This window comes from Scyliorhinus torazame, chromosome 6, assembly GCF_047496885.1.
Source record: "Scyliorhinus torazame isolate Kashiwa2021f chromosome 6, sScyTor2.1, whole genome shotgun sequence".
Lineage (NCBI taxonomy): Eukaryota > Metazoa > Chordata > Chondrichthyes > Carcharhiniformes > Scyliorhinidae > Scyliorhinus > Scyliorhinus torazame.
This window is the reverse complement of record NC_092712.1, coordinates 303793125-303810651: the sequence shown is the minus strand read 5'-3', so window position 1 is coordinate 303810651 and position 17527 is coordinate 303793125. Positions and strand designations below refer to the sequence as shown.

The following is a 17527-nucleotide window of genomic DNA, read 5'->3' as shown; positions in this document are numbered from 1 at the left end:
TGAGTGAGTGGATGAGTGAGTGGATGAGTGAGTGGGTGAGTGAGTGGATGAATGAGTGGATGAGTGAGTGGATGAGTGAGTGGGTGAGTGAGTGGATGAATGAGTGGATGAGTGAGTGGATGAGTGAGTGGGTGAGTGAGTGGGTGAGTGAGTGAGTGAACGAATCTTGGGAGTGACCGAGAGACACATACCATGCTCCCCTCCTCCCTCCCCAAGAAACTATTCACAAGGCAAGCCAGGAGAGGAGGAAAACTCAGGCTGAAAGACAATTGAGCCCCACTTTCATATGAATTCCACCAAGGTCAGCTTGGGGTGTGTGTCACCAGAAGCGAACGCAAGGTCAGAGTTAACTACACTCAACTCTTTAGTCAGCCCCACTCACCCCTTCCCTGGTGACTAGGATCTTGGGCCTAATTCATCTCGCTAGCTCTGCCCCTTAAGTGAAAAGGCAAAAATAAGTTCATTTTTATTAATCACTGAAAGTGGCAACGCAGTTGGAGAAGGTAGTCAAGAAGGCAGACGGCATGCTTGCCTTCATCAACGAAGGCATTGAGTATATTGGCAAGTCATGCTGCAGCTCTATAGAACCTGAGTAAGGCCACACTTGGAATATAGTGTTCAATTCTGGTCGCCACACTAGAGAAGGATGTGGAGACTTTGGAGAGGGTACAGAAGATGTTTATCAGGGTGTTGCCTCGTATGGAGGGCATTAGCTATGAGGAAAGGTTAGATAAACTCCGTTTGTTCTCACTGGAAAGACAGAGGTTAGGGGCGACCTGATAGAAGATACAAAATTACGAGGGGCATGGACAGAGTGGATAGTGAGAAGCTTTTTCCCAGGATGGAAGAGTTAATTGCTAGGGGACATAGGTTTAAAGTGCAAGGGGCAAAGTTTAGAGATGTGCGAGGGAAGAATCTTTACAGAGGGTGCCTGGAACTTGCAGCCGGAGGAGATGGAGGAAGCAGGTACGATAGTGATGTTTAAGGGGAGTCTTGACAAATACATGAATAGGATGGGACTGGAAGGATATGGACCCCGGAAGTGTAGGTTTTAGGTTCGACAGGCAGCATGGTCGGTGCAGGTTTGGAGAGCCGAAGACCTGGTTCCAGTGCTGTACTTTTCTTTGTTCTGTGTACTCTTTTATTGAAATTATTAATTTATTGCTTTGAATTACAGAATCACAGACTTATTACAGCGCAGGAGGCGGCAATTTGGCTCATCGTGTCTCCACCGGTTCTCCAAACGAGCATTACAATTTAGTGCCGTTCTCCTCCCTCGGGTGCTGTTTCTAGTCAAATAATCATCCAACGCCCTCTTGAATGCTTTGATTGAACCTGCCTCCACTACACTTCCAGGCAGTGCATTCCATACCTGAACCACTCACGTGAAGAAGTTTTTTCTCACATCACATTTGCTTCTTTTACAAATCACTTTAAACCTGCGCCCTCTCATTCTAGATCTTTTTATGAGCAGGGACAGTTTCTCCCCATCTATTCTGTTCAGTTCCATCATGATTTTGAACATCTCTACCAAATATCCTCAGCCTTCTCTCTGCAATCTATCCTCATTACTGAAGTTTCTCATCCCTGGAAACATTCTTGTAAACCTCTTCTGCACTCTCTCCAATACATTCACATCCTCCCTATAGTGTGGCACCCAGAACTGTACACAGTATTCCAGCTGTTATAACCTGCCTACTTACGATTGGCTGGGGACTAATGACTATCCCACAATCCTATGGGAGTATGAACTTCCCCAATGAGGGGGGGCGGAGAAACTCCTAGTATAAATAAGCTGGCCAGTTCAGGAACCAGCAGGAAGGAGAAGGTAGCAAGGGAAGTTACTGCTACTGTTGTGTATATATTATTATAGTAAATAAACGTTATTACTTTGTATCCTTAAAACTCGTGCTGGATTCTTCGTGGCCCTTACAAAACCAGCTGAGATCTAACTGGTGTCTTGCAAGTTCAGCATAACTTCCTTGCTCTTGTACTCTATGCCCCTATTAACAAAGTCCATGATACTATATGGTTTATTGGCTGTTCTCTGCACCTGTCCTGCTACCTTCAGCAATCTATGCATATATACATGCAGGTTCCTCTGCTCCTGCACCCCCTTAAGAATTGTACACCTTATTTTAAATTGTCTGTCCATGTTCTTCCTGCCAAAATGCATCGTCCCACACTTCTCCACACTGAACTTCATCTGCCATCTATCTGCCCATTCCACCATCTTGTTTGTGTCCTCTTGAGGTTCTACACTGTCATCCTCACAGTTTCTAATGCGTCCAAGTTGCATGTCATTGCAAACTTTCAAACTGTCCCCTCCACTGCACACCAAGATCTAGATCATTAATATATATCAAGAAAACCAAGGGTCCCAAGACCAACCCCTGGGGAACTCCACTATAAACCTTCCTCCAGACCAGAAAATATCCACTGACCATTATTATCTGTTTCTTATGACTCAGCCAATTTGTATCTATGTTGCTACTGTCCCTTTAACTCCTCGAGCTCTACAGGCCTGGAGGAATCAAACTTCTGACGATAGGAAAGGTCCTCGCACCACTAAGACATGGGGACAAGCAGATATTCAAAATCACGTATATCATCCACGTCCAATCTATTTCTCTCTTGAGCAGAGATGCCCTGAACCTTCTTAAAACAGCAGAAGATGTCAAGACAACCTCTGTTGTCTACTACACGGAACTGAAAGTTCTCGAGTGGCGCACCACTGAAAAGACTTCAGCTCTGAATTGTTTTTACTATTTTCAGAATCAGCTTGTCCAATTTCTTTACTGGTGGCAGAAACTCCTCCTTCGTCAGACCAGCCAAATCTTCAGATAATTACCACTGTACCTCAAGTAAAATACACATAGGAAAATTATCTGCAGAAGAATGAGCCCCAAACTCAGGCTCCAACAGTTGCTATCAGTACCATTGGCTGTGCGAAGTAAACCCCACTAATCATTTGGGGTCCTTTAAGAAATCAACTAAACACATTCTGGGAAATAAAATGATTCTTAGTGTCATGTGAGAGTGCCTTTAAGAAATGGATGTTTAAGCAATGTACCTTTAAAAAATGCAGTGATGTCAGAGTGTGGGTGGAGCTGGGCTATAGATCAGCCATTTTTGCAGTTTTTAGTTTCAGTTTGAAAAGAGCTTGGGTGGGTGTCTGTGGTTGCAGTGAGCTGGATCTGCTGTAATCTCTGCCATGAAAGACTACCTCTGGATCATTTGGGTGATTTAAACTCATAATAGTAAAGTTTTTAACCTGATGTGTTTCTGTTTAAAGGTGGTAAGTCTCATGGATGTTGAAAGGAATAACTGAAGGATTATTTAGTGTTGTAATATTTTCGGGGTTATCTTTGAAGTAAGGGGTGTTAAGAGATCCAATGTTTATTTAAGAGGATAAGTTGAGTTCATGGAATAAACATTGTTTTGTGTTTAAAAACCCACGTGTCCATAATTGTAATCCCACTCCTGGAGAACAAGCCGTGTGCTTGGAAAAGCAACAATAGCATTAAAGGGGAGGTTGGTTGAACTCCATGATACATTTTGGGGTTCTGAAAACACCTCTCCCATAATAATTGGGGGCTAGTCCGGGATAAAAGTCTATTTATTGGATTGGCTTTTGTGAACTTAAAGACAGTGAAGGATTGTTGCTTTTCCAGTGTGGTATTTTAGTTTAAGTGGGGAGTGTGTTGTGGACAATAGCTCTTTCAGAGGCTCAGAAGTGTTTGGGGGTGGAGACTGTCACACACAGTACCTTACGCACAGAGACTAAACGCAGACTGTTGGGTCTGGCAAAAACATTGCAGTTAACATGACCTGACAAAATGCGAAAAGATGAGGTAATTATGGCAGTGGTTAAGCATTTCAAGTTGCCTGAGATAGAATTTGACTCATTGGAAATGGCAAAAATTCAGTTGCAAATTAAACAAATGGAACATGAGAAAGAATTAAAGCGACTTGCATACGAGAGTGAGAGAGAGGAAAAAGAGAGAGAGAGGAAAAAGAAAAGGAGAGAGAAGAAAGGAGAAAAGAAAGAATAGCCCTAGCAGAACAAAAAGTAAAAGAAAGGGAGATACAGATCAGGGAAAAAGATAAAGAGAGGGAGTTTGAACTTCAGAAAATGGCCAGGGAACATGACAATCAGTTAAAATTGGCAGACGTAAAGGGAAACGTACAGTGGGATGATAGTGATGAGGATAGTGAGAAAGATCGTCATAGTTGAAGGCTTGGTGGGAATCTATTTAAATATGCCCAAGCATTGCCAAGGTTTGACGAGAAGGAAGTGGAAGCCTTTTTCATTTCATTTGATAAGGTAGTTATACAAATGAAATGGCGACAGGACATGTGGGTATTACTGATTCAAACAAAGCTGGTAGGTAGAGCTAGTGAAGTGTTTGCATCACTACCGGAGGAGAAATCTGGAACGTATGAGGAGGTGAAGAAATCCATCCTAAGTGCATATCAGCTAGTGCCTGAAGCCTACAAAGGTTTAGAAATTTAAGGAAAGAATTTGGTCAAATATACATGGAGTTTGAAAGGCTCAAACAGAGTAATTTTGATAGGTGGATAAGGGCTTTGAAAATAGACCAAACGTATGAAGCTCTCAGAGAAACTATACTTTTGGAGGAGTATAAAAATTCAATTCCTGATGTAGTGAGAACTCATGTGGAAGAACAGAAGGTTAAAACTGCGAGATTAGCAGCAGAAATGGCAGATGATTATGAATTAGTTCATAAATCAAGGATTAGTTTCCAACATCAGTTTCAGCCGGTGAGGGGTATAAACTGGGGACATGAGAAATACACAAGTGGTAAAGGTAAAGGTGATCTGATGGGAGACAATAAAGAGAGTAAACCTCAGATTTTTTTAAAAATCCAGTAGGGTGGAAAAGAGATGAAAAGTTTCAAATGTTTTCACTGGAATAAACTAGGTCATGTTAAGTCACAGTGTTGGTGGTTGAAGAAAAGCACTGGAAAGGCTGATGTGGTAAAACAGGATAAGACAGTGGGATTTGTTAGAGTGGTAAAGGAAAGCCCGAGGGAAGCAAAGGAGGTGCAAATGATTGTACAGCCTGTTCTAGAAGTAATTGTTAAGAAGGTGCCAGATGTCTTTAAAGAATTTACTTGTGTGGGTAAAGTTTACTCATGTGTATCAGGAGGAGCAGGTAAAGAAGTCACAATTTTAAGAGATACAGGGGTTAGTCAATCTTTAATGGTAAGAGATGAGGAATTACGTAGTTTGGGAAGAATGTTGCCAGAAAAGGTGGTGATATGTGGAATTCAGGGTGAGAGGAGTAGTGTTCCATTATATAAGGTAAGGTTGGAAAGTCCAGTGAAGAGTGGTGAAGTGGTAGTAGGAGTAATAGATAAACTATCTTGTCCAGGAATACAGTTTATCTTGGGTAATGATATAGCTGGATCGCAGGTGGGAGCGATGCCAACTGTGGTTGATAAGCCAGTGGAAAATCAGACAACTGAAGGGTTGAAGGACGAATATCCTGGGATTTTTCCGGATTGTGTAGTAACAAGGTCGCAAAGTCACAGGTTAAGACAAGTGGAGAAATCAAAGAGTGAAGATGAAGTTGAACGCATTTATCAGAAATTATATTTGATCAGATGGTTGAAAAAGAACAAGAACAGGTGGAGGATGAGGCGGATATTTTTAGTAAGGAAAATTGGCGGAGTTACAACAGAAAGATGTAGAAATAAAACGGATATATCAGAAAGCAGATACGGAAGAGGAATCTGAGAGTATACCAGAGTGTTATTACCGTAAAAGTGATGTCTTGATGAGAAAATGGAGACCTGTACATATGCAGGCGGATGTAAAGTGGGCAGAAGTTCATCAAGTAGTATTGCCGGTAGGGTATAGGAAGGAGGTGTTGCGAGTTGCACATGAGGTACCAGTGGGAGGTCATTTGGGAATAAGGAAAACTCAAGCTAAAATCCAGAAACATTTTTATTGGCCTGGACTACATAAAGATGTAGTTAAATTTTGTCAATCATGTCACACATATCAAGTGATAGGGAAACCTCAAGCAGTGATAAAACCAGCGCCCTTAATACCCATTCCAGCATTTGAGGAACCTTTTACAAGGGTCATAATTGATTGTGTAGGACCGCTTCCCAAGACAAAAAGTGGGAATCAATATCTTTTGACGATAATGGATGTGTCTACTACATTTCCAGAGGCCATTCCAGTACGTAATATTACAGCTAAAAGGATTGTGGAGGAGTTACTTGAATTCTTTACTAGATATGGACTACCCACAGAAATTCAATCGGATCAAGGATCAAATTTTACTTCAAAGTTATTCAAAGAAGTTATGGATAGTTTAGGAATAAAACAATTTAAATCAACTGCGTACCATCCAGAATCGCAGGGAGCATTAGAAAGGTGGCATCAGACATTAAAGACAATGTTGAGGGCGTATTGTCAAGATTATCCAGAGGATTGGGATAAAGGAATTCCATTCGTATTGTTTGCAATCAGGGATGCACCTAATGAGTCTACCAAATTTAGTCCTTTTGAACTAATTTTTGGTATGAGGTAAGAGGACCACTTAAATTGATTCAGGAAAAATTGGTGGGTGAGAAATCGGAAATTACACTATTGGATTACGTGTCAAATTTTAGGGAACGATTAAATAGAGCAGGTGAATTGGCTAGACAACATTTGAAAGTTGCACAGAATGTGATGAAACGGGTAGCGGACAAGTAATCCAAAGTTTGTAGTTTTGTCAGTGGGGATAAAGGTTTAGTGTTGTTACCAGTGGTAGGTGAGCCTTTAAAAGCTAGGTTTTGTGGACCATATCAGATTGAAAGGAAATTAAGTGAGGTGAATTATGTGGTAAAAACACCAGATAGAAGGAAGACTCATCGAGTGTGTCATGTGAATATGCTTAAAAGGTAGTGTGAAAGGGAAGGAGAGAAAAAGGAGATTTTAATGATTCTAACTCAAATTGACGAACCAAATCCAGATGACTATGAATTTGACATACCTCAAATTAAATTGGAAAATTAAGATGTTCTTAAAAATTGGAATAAATTGTTGAAATACCTTCCAGAGGAAAAACGAACTGACCTGAAAGAGTTATTGATATCACATGGGCAAGTTTGTAGAGATAAATTGGGAAGTACTAAAATGGCTACACATGATGTAGATGTGGGAAATGCTGTTCCGATCAAACAACGTCCATATAGACTTAACCCTTTAAAATTGGCACAGGTTAACAAAGAGATAGAGAGTATGCTTACAAATGGCATAATTGAAGTGGGTTGCAACCAATGGAGCTCACCCATAGTGATGGTACCTAAACCAGATGGTACCCAACGGTTGTGTGTGGACTATCGAAAGGTGAATGCAGTTACAAAAACGGACTCTTATCCTAACCCACGTTTGGAGGATTGCGTTGGGAAAGTGGGATAATCTGCTTTTATTTCCAACTTCCAGACATGGAAAGAACATTTAAAATATCGTATGGAGCTCTTCGATCGACTTCAGGAGGCGGGTTTGGTGATGCATCTAGCCGAAAGTGAATTTGGAGAAGCCCAAATCACTTTCCTTGAGGAGTTTCCAATACCCTCAAGATGATGGGAAATAATGCGATTTCTTAGCATGGGTGGATTTGATCGAACAGTTGTGCAAAAGTTTTGTGGAGTGATTACTCCACTGATGGAATTGCTGAAGAAACGTAAAAAAAATTCAATGGATGGCGGACTTTCAACAGGCATTTGATTGCCTGAAAGCTGTGATCACCAATGCTCCTGTATTGGAGAATTGCAAGGGACTCTGTGGTCAGATTGAACTAAAGTATCTGATTCTAAAGAGAAATGCCAAGGAGTAGAGGAATGGATGGATCATGCAGAGACTTTGTTCAAAGAGACTGTCAATCGAGACGGATTTCGGTTGGAGGACGAAGAACAAAGGAAAATGGACTATATTATTATTCCTGTTTGCGTGTGTTGTTTTTTTAAAAACGAAAAGGTATATTTACTGTGTACATTTCTTAGTGGATGGTGCAAAAGTGAAAAATGAAACCATCTTGAAGTTGATGGCTTTTTTTTCTCGGGGGGAGGTGTCATGTGAGAGTGCCTTTAAGAAATGGATGTTTAAGAAATGGATGTTTAAGCAATGTACCTTTAAGAAATGCAGTGATGTCAGAGTGTGGGTGGAGCTGGGCTTTAGATCAGCCATTTTTGCGCAGTGAGCTGGATCTGCCATGAAAGACTATCTCTGGATCATTTGGGTGATTTAAACTCATAACAGTAAAGCCTTTAACCTGATGTGTTTCTGTTTAAAGATGTTAAGTCTCATGGATGTTGAAAGGAATAACTGAAGGATTATTTAGTGTTGTAATATTTTCGTGGTTAAGAGATCCAATGTTTATTTAAGAGGTTAAGTTGAGTTCATGGAATAAACACTGTTTTGTGTTTAAAAACCCACGTGTCCATAATTGTAATCTCACACCTGGAGAACAAGCCGTGTGCTCAGAAAAGCAACAATAGCATTAAAGTCAAACCCTAATTTGGTTGAACTCCATGATACATTTTGGGGTTCTGAAAACACCTCTCCCATAACATTAGAAATACTTAGTCTGCAAAATGTATAATGAACATTGTAAAAAATGAATGAACTATTGAACCTTAAGGTCATGTCTGTAGATACTAACAATGTTTTGAATATGTACCATGTAAACCTTACCTAAAGAAACAATATGAAGATACATTTAGCAAATTGCAACAATCTAGTAACATAGGAAGGCCAGAGAGTAGCCATGCCGTAAAGACTTTAAACTGTAAGAAAAAGCTTGAGAAACTGTACTGTGTCAGGGAAATAATAATTAATCTTGAGTAAGTGATTAATGTCTAATTAACTAATCACCTGTTGAGTGATTTACACCTTTCTGACTGAATCGGAGGTTGGGGGTCTCAGTTGAGAATAAAAACCAATGAAAAATGAGTAACGGACTAAACCATAGATAAGGATTTCCTAAAGAATATGATCGTATGATTAATTTTTCAGAAGAATTCTAGCCTTCCAGAATTCTCGAAGCATCTGTTGAAATTACTTTATTTTGAAGTATTTTATTACGTTGATGTTTTAATGATTTTTCACTGCAAGTTTATGTATTATTTTGATCCAAATTTTTGATTCAGTTCTTATGCAAGTGTATGAAGTGAATTTTTAGTAATAAAAGTGTGTTTTGGACACCTCCAGCAACCGGACTGAGTACCTTATTTGTGGGAGAAAAAGAAGTGATCCTACAGTAGCAAAAGGAAGAAAATTATGTAAAACAACCTGTCAGCACCAGGACACAAAACACCAGCCAATACGTAAATCTGCAAGACGATACTGGAGCAAGGAACTAGGGACCATCAAGAAACGAGCAACACACCTCAGTGGGGCATGAAAACACAAAGAACACAGCGTCGCGATGAAAGCCAAAACTACAAGGTGACTCCACTGATGAGGAATATCTAAATAGAGAGAGACACCTTCAACTCCCATGGTGGACCACATGGAAAAAGAAAAACAGGATTCGCACCACACATGAACGGAATGAACACTCTCCTCAGAAAGAATGGGACAAGCTTGGACCCCAAGCAGAGCAGATGGTGAGTGGACAAAATGAAGTTGATCTCCAAGGAGTAGAAATGGCGTATAAGCAAAAGGCAACCAAGTGCCTGAAACAGAGGCTACAACTCAAACTCGGAATCAACAAAGGTTGCCTAAATCAACAGAGCCTACCACTGCTCCAAATATGGCAGAGCGACATCTGGAAGAACTGTGAAGCCTCCAGACTGACTCAATTTATAAAGTCAAAGACTTGATGCTGTAAAGTGTAGCATGAGTGTACTAGAAAGACTTGGAGGGAGGTGTAGTGTAAGGGCATCTGACTTGGGGGGGGGGGGGGGGGAGGTGTAGTATAAGGGCATCTGGCATAACAAGAGTTAATGTGGGACTGGGAAACAGCACAATGTAAAGAGACATGTGACCTGATACTCGAGTCAGTTGTGGACTGTACAGAGACCAGTGTAGCAGCAAGCATGTAGTTAGCCCATAGTTTGGGCTATACCTGGATACATGTACATGGTTATGTGTTGCCAATAGTTCATGTTTAATCATACAAGACTCAGAACCTATTTGTGAGACCTACTGAACACACAGCAATTACTACTGTAAAATCCAGGTTAGTCATTGATACAGTTTGTTTTTCACTTGAGTACGATAATATGGGTACCACTAAGCGTTGTAATGCAGATTTCAGCAACGCAGGACTCGTTATGTGGATTAGGGTTAGTTTGATAGATTTGCTGATATTCCAACAGGCTTCCTCCTTGTAGGTGAGGCACAGATTGCAAAGACACCTCTGGATAAAGATCCTGAATTATATCTCCCAGTTGAGTATTGTAATGAAGCAACACAAACCTTTTTTTAAAGGTTTGTTTATGATATTTTGGCTTCTGCCTTCATCCCCTGTGCAAGTCCCAATCGTTTATTTCGCAGTCTGTAAAATTTTAAGTTAAAAGTGAAAGGAATCAGTTGCTTTTATTTTCTGGTTTGCTGCTTATGAGAAAACCTCAATGTGATTGGCTGCTTATCCTGCTTGATGTCACCAATTTAGTGTCAGTTTTAAACGGATACCAAGAAGGGGCAATCCATGCAACAGAAATCACAAGACTTTTGTGGACAGTTTTCTTCAAAGTCACCATCGTGCTGCGCTGCTAATTGTAAAACCCAGCCCAATATGTTGCACTAGTTTATACTAGAGTGGAATCTTCAAAGTTATACAACACCATCTGCTTGCAGGGGATGAATGACACTTGTGCTGATCAGAAAAAAATCAACCAAGGGCAAAATTCATAATGAGCATAACACTGGGTACATATTTTGTCGTATACCTAGATACTTCTTTCCATGAAAAGCAGTAAATCCTAACTGTATATATTCAAGCTGAGAGAATCAGGTAAAATAGTAATAATCAGAGGTTATTAGACCTTAAGCAACTTAGTAAAATATTTAAAATAGTAGTTAATTATCGCAATGAAAATAAATTGCATCATACTTAATAAGTTCGATTAAGCGCTCTTCAAGAAATTCTTTAGTTCTGTTCAAGTCATCGAGTTCAGCCACAAGTCTTTGCTCATTTCTCTCTGTCTGTTCTTGCGTTTTCTCAAGATGTTGTTTATATTCTTCCAGCTCCTTCTTTGCAGCTTCCAACTCCTGCTGAGCACTATTGAAAAATACATCTCATTAAGTCAATTGCGAACAGCAGACATTAGTAACTTAATGAAGCCTGAAGACGTTCAATGCATTAAATATTATTCAAAACCGAAGGGAATTGCACTGAAAGTTCCCTCACTCTGAAGCTAATACAATTTAATGTTTTCTAAATGTAAAATTAATAATACTGTAATTGCTTAGACTAGAGGTTTATTAGCTGTTCCAGCAGAAACAAATACCAGCTCTTTTTCTGTGAGTATTGTGAATTGGTTATTTATATTAACTAATTTTGCTTGCTTCCCCCGTGCCTTCAGCTGCCTTGCCTCTAAGCTCTGGATGTCCATCCCCAAATCCCTCCACCTGTGTCCTCTTTTAAGACACTATTTAAAACTTTCTTTGACCAAGCCTTTCAATATTTGTCCCAATATCGTCTCATGCGACTCAGTATCGAATTTTATTTCATAACGTTCCTGTGAAGAAGCTGTGGATAATATGGTTCACTGATATGTAGATAAAGAAAAAGACTTGCAACCGCATTGCAGCTTTAACAAACTCAGGCTATCCCAAGGTGCTTCACAGCCAATGAGCATTTGAATTATAGTCATTGTTACGAGATCAGAAATAAAGCAGCCAATTTGAACACATCCCGGTCCCACAAAGTGCAATGTAATGTTAACCAGATCATTCTGTTTTAGTGATGCTGGCCCAGAAATAATAACGGTACATTAGGTAACTTTTAAAGGTGATCTTGATACGTGTGATCTGCTAGACAAGTTTTGATCACCTGGGGGGGTAAGAGAGGGATTTTACAGATTATCTTTTCAACTATTGGCCCTGTTTTGTTCTGTTTTTTGCCTCTCCCAGGAGATTACACCACTGTAGAAGTAGATGTGAGTTTGGGGGCAGGGGTAGAAGGTGGGGGAGAATTGGGGGAGGAATGAGTTTTTAGCCATGATGATCTGGCCATTGTGCTTTTTGATCTTTAGTGTGCAGAAGGGGCCTTGGTCTAATATCTTAACCGAAATACACCACTTCCAACAATGCAGCATTAACAGTAAGACCCTGTTGCAACTAAATATTGGGTGTCATGATCCTGTACATCAGGCCACATGCATTACTAATTTTTACAGATACACCATAGAAAGCATCCTATCTGTCTGCATCACGGCTTGGTATGGTAACTGTTCGGCCCAAGACCGTAAGAAACTACATCAGAGTCGGGAACATCGTCCAGTCCATCACGCGAACCTGCCTCCCACCTGGTGTAGACTCAGTCTACACCTCCCGCTACCTTGGGAAACCAGGCCATATAATCAAAGACCCTTCCCATCCAGGTTATTCTCTCTTCCAACCACTTCCATCGGGCAAGACATACAGAGGTCTGAGAACATGCACTAACAGATTTACCAGACTCCTGAATGACCCTCTTATGGACTGAACTGATCCCTCCACGCAACCTCTCGACGGATTGGTACTACACGCCTTATGCTTCACCCGATGCCTATGTATTTATATTGTTTATCTATCGTATGTCATATATTTTTTATGTGTGGAACGATCTGTCTGGACTGTACGCAGAACAATACTTTTCACTGTACCTCGGTACATGTGGCAATAAACTCAAACCCAAATCCAGATTGAAAAGTTGACTTTTCAATCTGGATGCTGACTGAAAACGAACAATTCCAGTTATATAAAGCATACACAGTGTCAGTCTTCCAGAGAGGTACAATTATTTTCTACCACTCCTCATACTAGAAAACATTAAACAGTGCAAGTCCGTCTATCTAATAGACTAACTCAATTTCACTTTAGATGACTTTGAGCTAACTGGCATAAACTATCAACTGGATAAAGGAAATATGTTCTGCTATACTCAAGAATGTATCGGATTTAAAAGGGGAGGCAGCGGCGTAGTGGTATTGTCGCTGGACTAGTGATCCAGAGACTCATGGTAATGCGCTGGGGAACCCGGTTTGAATCCCACCACAAAAGATGGTGAAATTTGGATATTGTTTCAAATTTACCCATAATAATTGCTCCCTGCTTAAGTGAGCAAAACATCTGAATATTTCCAATTTCTCTAGATTGGCGAAGGAAAAGCAAGAAAGAAAATCTGTTTCTGGCCCTTTTTCTAGACATCAAAATTTCAATTTGAAGTGAGAAGCAAGAGATTATAATGCAGTGCAATGTAAAGGAGGGAAACATGTCAAGCAATGTAATTTCCAGCATTTATACCCCAGGAAAACTGAGCACAAAGGACTTGTGTGTGTCCGTCCCCAGGCTTCCAGCATTGCGAAAAGCTTTGAGGTTTAAATTTCAAATAGCTGGTTTCTTTGTAGCGGTCAATCACAGATCAATTAACCACAGCAAATAATTATAATAACCTCTATTGTCACAAGTTGGCTTACATTAACACTGCAATGAAGTGAATGTGAAAAACCCCTAGTCGTCACATTACGGCGCCTGCTGGAGTACATGGAGGGAGAATTCAGAATGTCCAATTCATCTCAGAGCACGTCTTTCGGAACTTGTGGGAGGAAACCGGAGCGCCCGGAGGCAGACACGGAGAGAACGTACAGACTCAACACAGAAAATGACCCAAGCCAAGAATCGAACCTGGGACCCGGGTGCTGTGAAGCGACAGTGCTAAACACTGTGCTACGTGCCACCCAGCCAGTTTAAGAGCTCAACAGCAATTAAATTGGTTTAATAAGGGCAGCATGATGGCGCAGTGGGTTACACCTGCTGCCACGCGGCACCGAGGTCCCAGGTTCGATCCCGGCTCTGGGTCACTGTCCGTGTGGAGTTTGCACATTCTCGCCGTGTTTGCGTGGGTTTCGTCCCCACAACCCAAAGATGTGCAAGCTAAATGGGTTGGCCACACTAAATTGGCCCTTAATTGGAAAAAATTAATTGGGTACTCTAAATTTATTTATTTTTTAAAATTGCTTTAATATAAAATTTTCTTCGTCTGCACGGCTAGCAACAGTCTCACTCTACTGCAATTTGGGAGAAAAGCACATTTCATGCAGTTCCTGGAGGCAAAAAAATGGAAAGTTTTTCCATATATTGCCTCCAGAATGTTATCTTTTTAATTACAACCTACTGCAACTACATATATATTCAAGTGTCCTTTATGCAAACCACAAACTTAAAAGCAAAGGAACAGACAGATCAACGCAGCTACCATGCTTTAAAGACATACCCATTGAAATTTTCTGCAAGGGATTTTAGTTCATCTTCCTTTTCGTTTCTCAATGATTGTGAATCCACAATTACTTGTGCTTTTTGGTCCAATTCTTCTGATAATTTACAGTTGCGAGCCTTTAAAATAAATTTGTTAAAAAACAATTGGAAATGTTAAGTTGGGATAAAATGCGGCATAATATTACAGAGGTTTGTCAGGGTAAAAATCCTGCACAGGCGGGATTCTCCCCTACCCAACGGGGCGGGTGGTCCCGGCGGGATGGAGTGGCGGGAACCACTCCGGCGTCGGGCCGCCCCAAAGGTGCGGATTTCTCCACACCTTTAGGGGCCAAGCCCTCACCTTGAGGGGCTAGGCCTGCGCCGGAGTGGTTAGCACTCCGCCGGCCGGCGGGAAATGCCTTTGGCGCCATGCCAGCCGGGGCCGAAAGGTCTTCGCCGGCCGGCGGAAGTCCGCGCATGCGCGGGAGCGTCTGCTGACGTCATCCCCGCGCATGCGCAGGGGGGGGGTGTCCCTTCCGCATCGGCCATGGTGAAAACTGTGGCCGAGGCGGAGGGAAAAGAGTGCCGCCACGGCACAGGCCCGCCCGCCGATCGGTGGGCCACGATCGCGGGCCAGGCCACTGTGGGGGCACCCCCCCGGGGCCAGATCATACCGCGCTCCCCCCAGGACCCCGGAGCCCGCTCCCGCTGCCTTGTCCCGCCGGTAAGAAACGTGGTTTATTCCACGTCGGCGCAACAGGCATTTCAACAGCGGGACTTCGGCCCATCACGGGCCAGAGAATCGCCGGGGGGGGGGGGGCACGCCGACCGGCGTGGCGCGATTCCCGCCCCCACCGAATCTCCGGTGCCGGAGAATTCGGCAACCGGCGGGGTTCACGCCAGCCCCCGGCGATTCTCCGACCCGGCGGGGGGGGGTCGGAGAATCCCGCCCACTTCTATCCTCAAATGTTGTACACGTTAAACTCACTTGAAATTCAAGGAGTTGTTTATCCATTGAAGTTATGTGGGTTTGTCGCTCATTAAGGTGCTTTTTCACAGCCTCCAATTCTTCTCCAACAGTCTGTCAGAATCAAAGCATCAATATCAACATTTCGTAACAGGACATTACTGGTTGCAATATAAGGGCTATTTTGGGCTGCAGTAGAGTGCTTAAGTTGGAATTTGATGACTGAGGGAGTTTGATGAGAAGGGAGCGAGGACCTTCTTTCATTTTTTACCTTTCCTCAGAAAGGTGAGCGGGCGGACTTGCGGTGGGGACATCTGGTCACAGTTCAGAAAGTAGCACGGTCCCAAGTGAAAAAGCTGATTGGTAAGGGAGACCTGCAGAGTATTTTCTTACTGTTTTCGAAGTATAATATGTTAGCTTAAATAAGGGTACGGACTTTTGATTATAATGGAAGGATTTTGAAATGAAGGAAGGTCCCTAGCTTAATTAAATTCTCTTAAAGGGAGTAACTAGCTTAATCTAGACAGAAGTCATTGTTGTGCTCCTCTTGCACAATGTGGGAAATAAGGGACCCTTCCAGTGTCCCTGATGACCATGTGTGCAGAAAGTGTGCCCAGCTGCTGCTACTGACTAATGCATTTTGGAGCTGGAGCTGCAGGTGGACATCAGAGAACATCATGGATAGCATGTTTAGTGAGGTGGTCACACAACAGGTGAGGATTGTACAGGTAGAAAGGGAATGGGTAACCATCAGACAAAGTAAAAGGCTCAGGAAGGAAGAGTAGGAGTCCCCTGTGGTTATTCCCCACTGAAAACAGACACACCACTTTGAATACTATTGGGGGAGATGGCCTCTCAGGGAAAAACAGCAAAAGCCATGTGCATGGCACCATGGGTGGCTCTACTGCATAGGAGAGGAGGAAAACGAGCAGCAGGGCTAAAGTGATGGGGATTCAATGTTGAGGGATACAGATAGGCACGACTGTGTCTGCAGACGTGAATCCAGGATGGTATGTTGCCTCCCTGGTGCCAGGGTCAGGGATGTTACGGAGCGGCTGCAGGAAATTCTGGAGAGGGAGAGTGAACAGCCAGTGGTTCTGGTACACACAGGTACCAATGACATAGGTAAACAAAGGGATGAGGGATCTTCAAGCTGAATATAGGAAGTTAGCAAATTAAAATGCAGAACCTCAGATGTAGTAATCTCCAAGTGCCATGCGTGAGCGAGAACAGGAATAAGAGAATAGATCAGATGAATGCATGGCTGGAGCATGGTGTACCAACGAGGAATTTAAGATCCTTGAGACATTGGGACAGGTTCTGGGGAAGGTGGGACTTGTACAATCTGGATGGGTTGCACCCGGGCAGAGTTGGGACCAATGTCCTTGCAGAGGCTTTTGTTAGTTCTGTGTGATTTTAAATTAGTATGACGGGGGGGGGGGAGGGGACCCAAGGGTAGGCTTAGATGGGTCAGAGTCAGATCAGGAAACCGGAGGTAGAACATTAGCTAGTGATGTGGTCAATCACTCAGAAAGGCAAAAGAAGCAAGGGTTAAAAAGCATCCAGCAAAGAAAAATTAATGGGGTTGTACTGTTTATAATTCAATACAAACAAGGCAAATGAGATAAGGACACAGATAGACACATGGCAGCAGGATGTCATTGCTATAACAGAAACCTGGTTAAAGGATGGGAAGAATTGCAGCTCAATATCCCTGGATGTAGAGTTTCCAGACAGGATAGTGCGGGTGACAAAAAAGGAAAGGGGTAGCAATATTGTTTAAAGAATCAATTACAGTTGTGGGAAGGGTTGATATACTAATAATAACAATCACTTATTGTCACAAGTAGGCTTCAATGAAGTTACTGTGAAAAGCCTCTAGCTGCCACATTCCGGCACCTGTTCGGGGAGGCTGGTACGGGAATTGAACCTGCGCGGCTGCCATTGTTCTGCATTACAAGCCAGCTGTTTAGCCCACTGTGCTAAACCACATGTTAACAAATTTCACTTTATGGGTTGAGCTTAGGAATAAAAAAGGGGAAGTCACATTACTAGGAGTATTCGACAGACCCCCAAATAGTGAGAGGGAGATAGAAGATATATGTAGACAAATTTTAGCCTGCAGGAATA

The 17527-nt window shown here is 42.2% G+C and overlaps 1 protein-coding gene across 3 annotated transcripts in view; it reads right to left on the bottom strand.

Annotated features, from left to right (window-relative positions):
• Positions 1 to 17527, bottom strand: part of fyco1a (FYVE and coiled-coil domain autophagy adaptor 1a) — a 353805-nt gene that overhangs the window by 256461 nt on the left and 79817 nt on the right. For all 3 annotated transcript variants that reach the window (XR_011947883.1, XM_072509960.1, XM_072509962.1), the window contains 3 exons: positions 15419 to 15511; positions 14450 to 14568; positions 11084 to 11251 (listed from right to left, as the gene is read on the bottom strand). Coding sequence is in view for 2 of the 3 variants with exons in the window: in XM_072509960.1 (XP_072366061.1) it covers positions 11084 to 11251; positions 14450 to 14568; positions 15419 to 15511 (380 nt within the window). In the remaining variant the exon portion in view is untranslated. The remainder of the gene's footprint in view (positions 1 to 11083; positions 11252 to 14449; positions 14569 to 15418; positions 15512 to 17527) is intronic.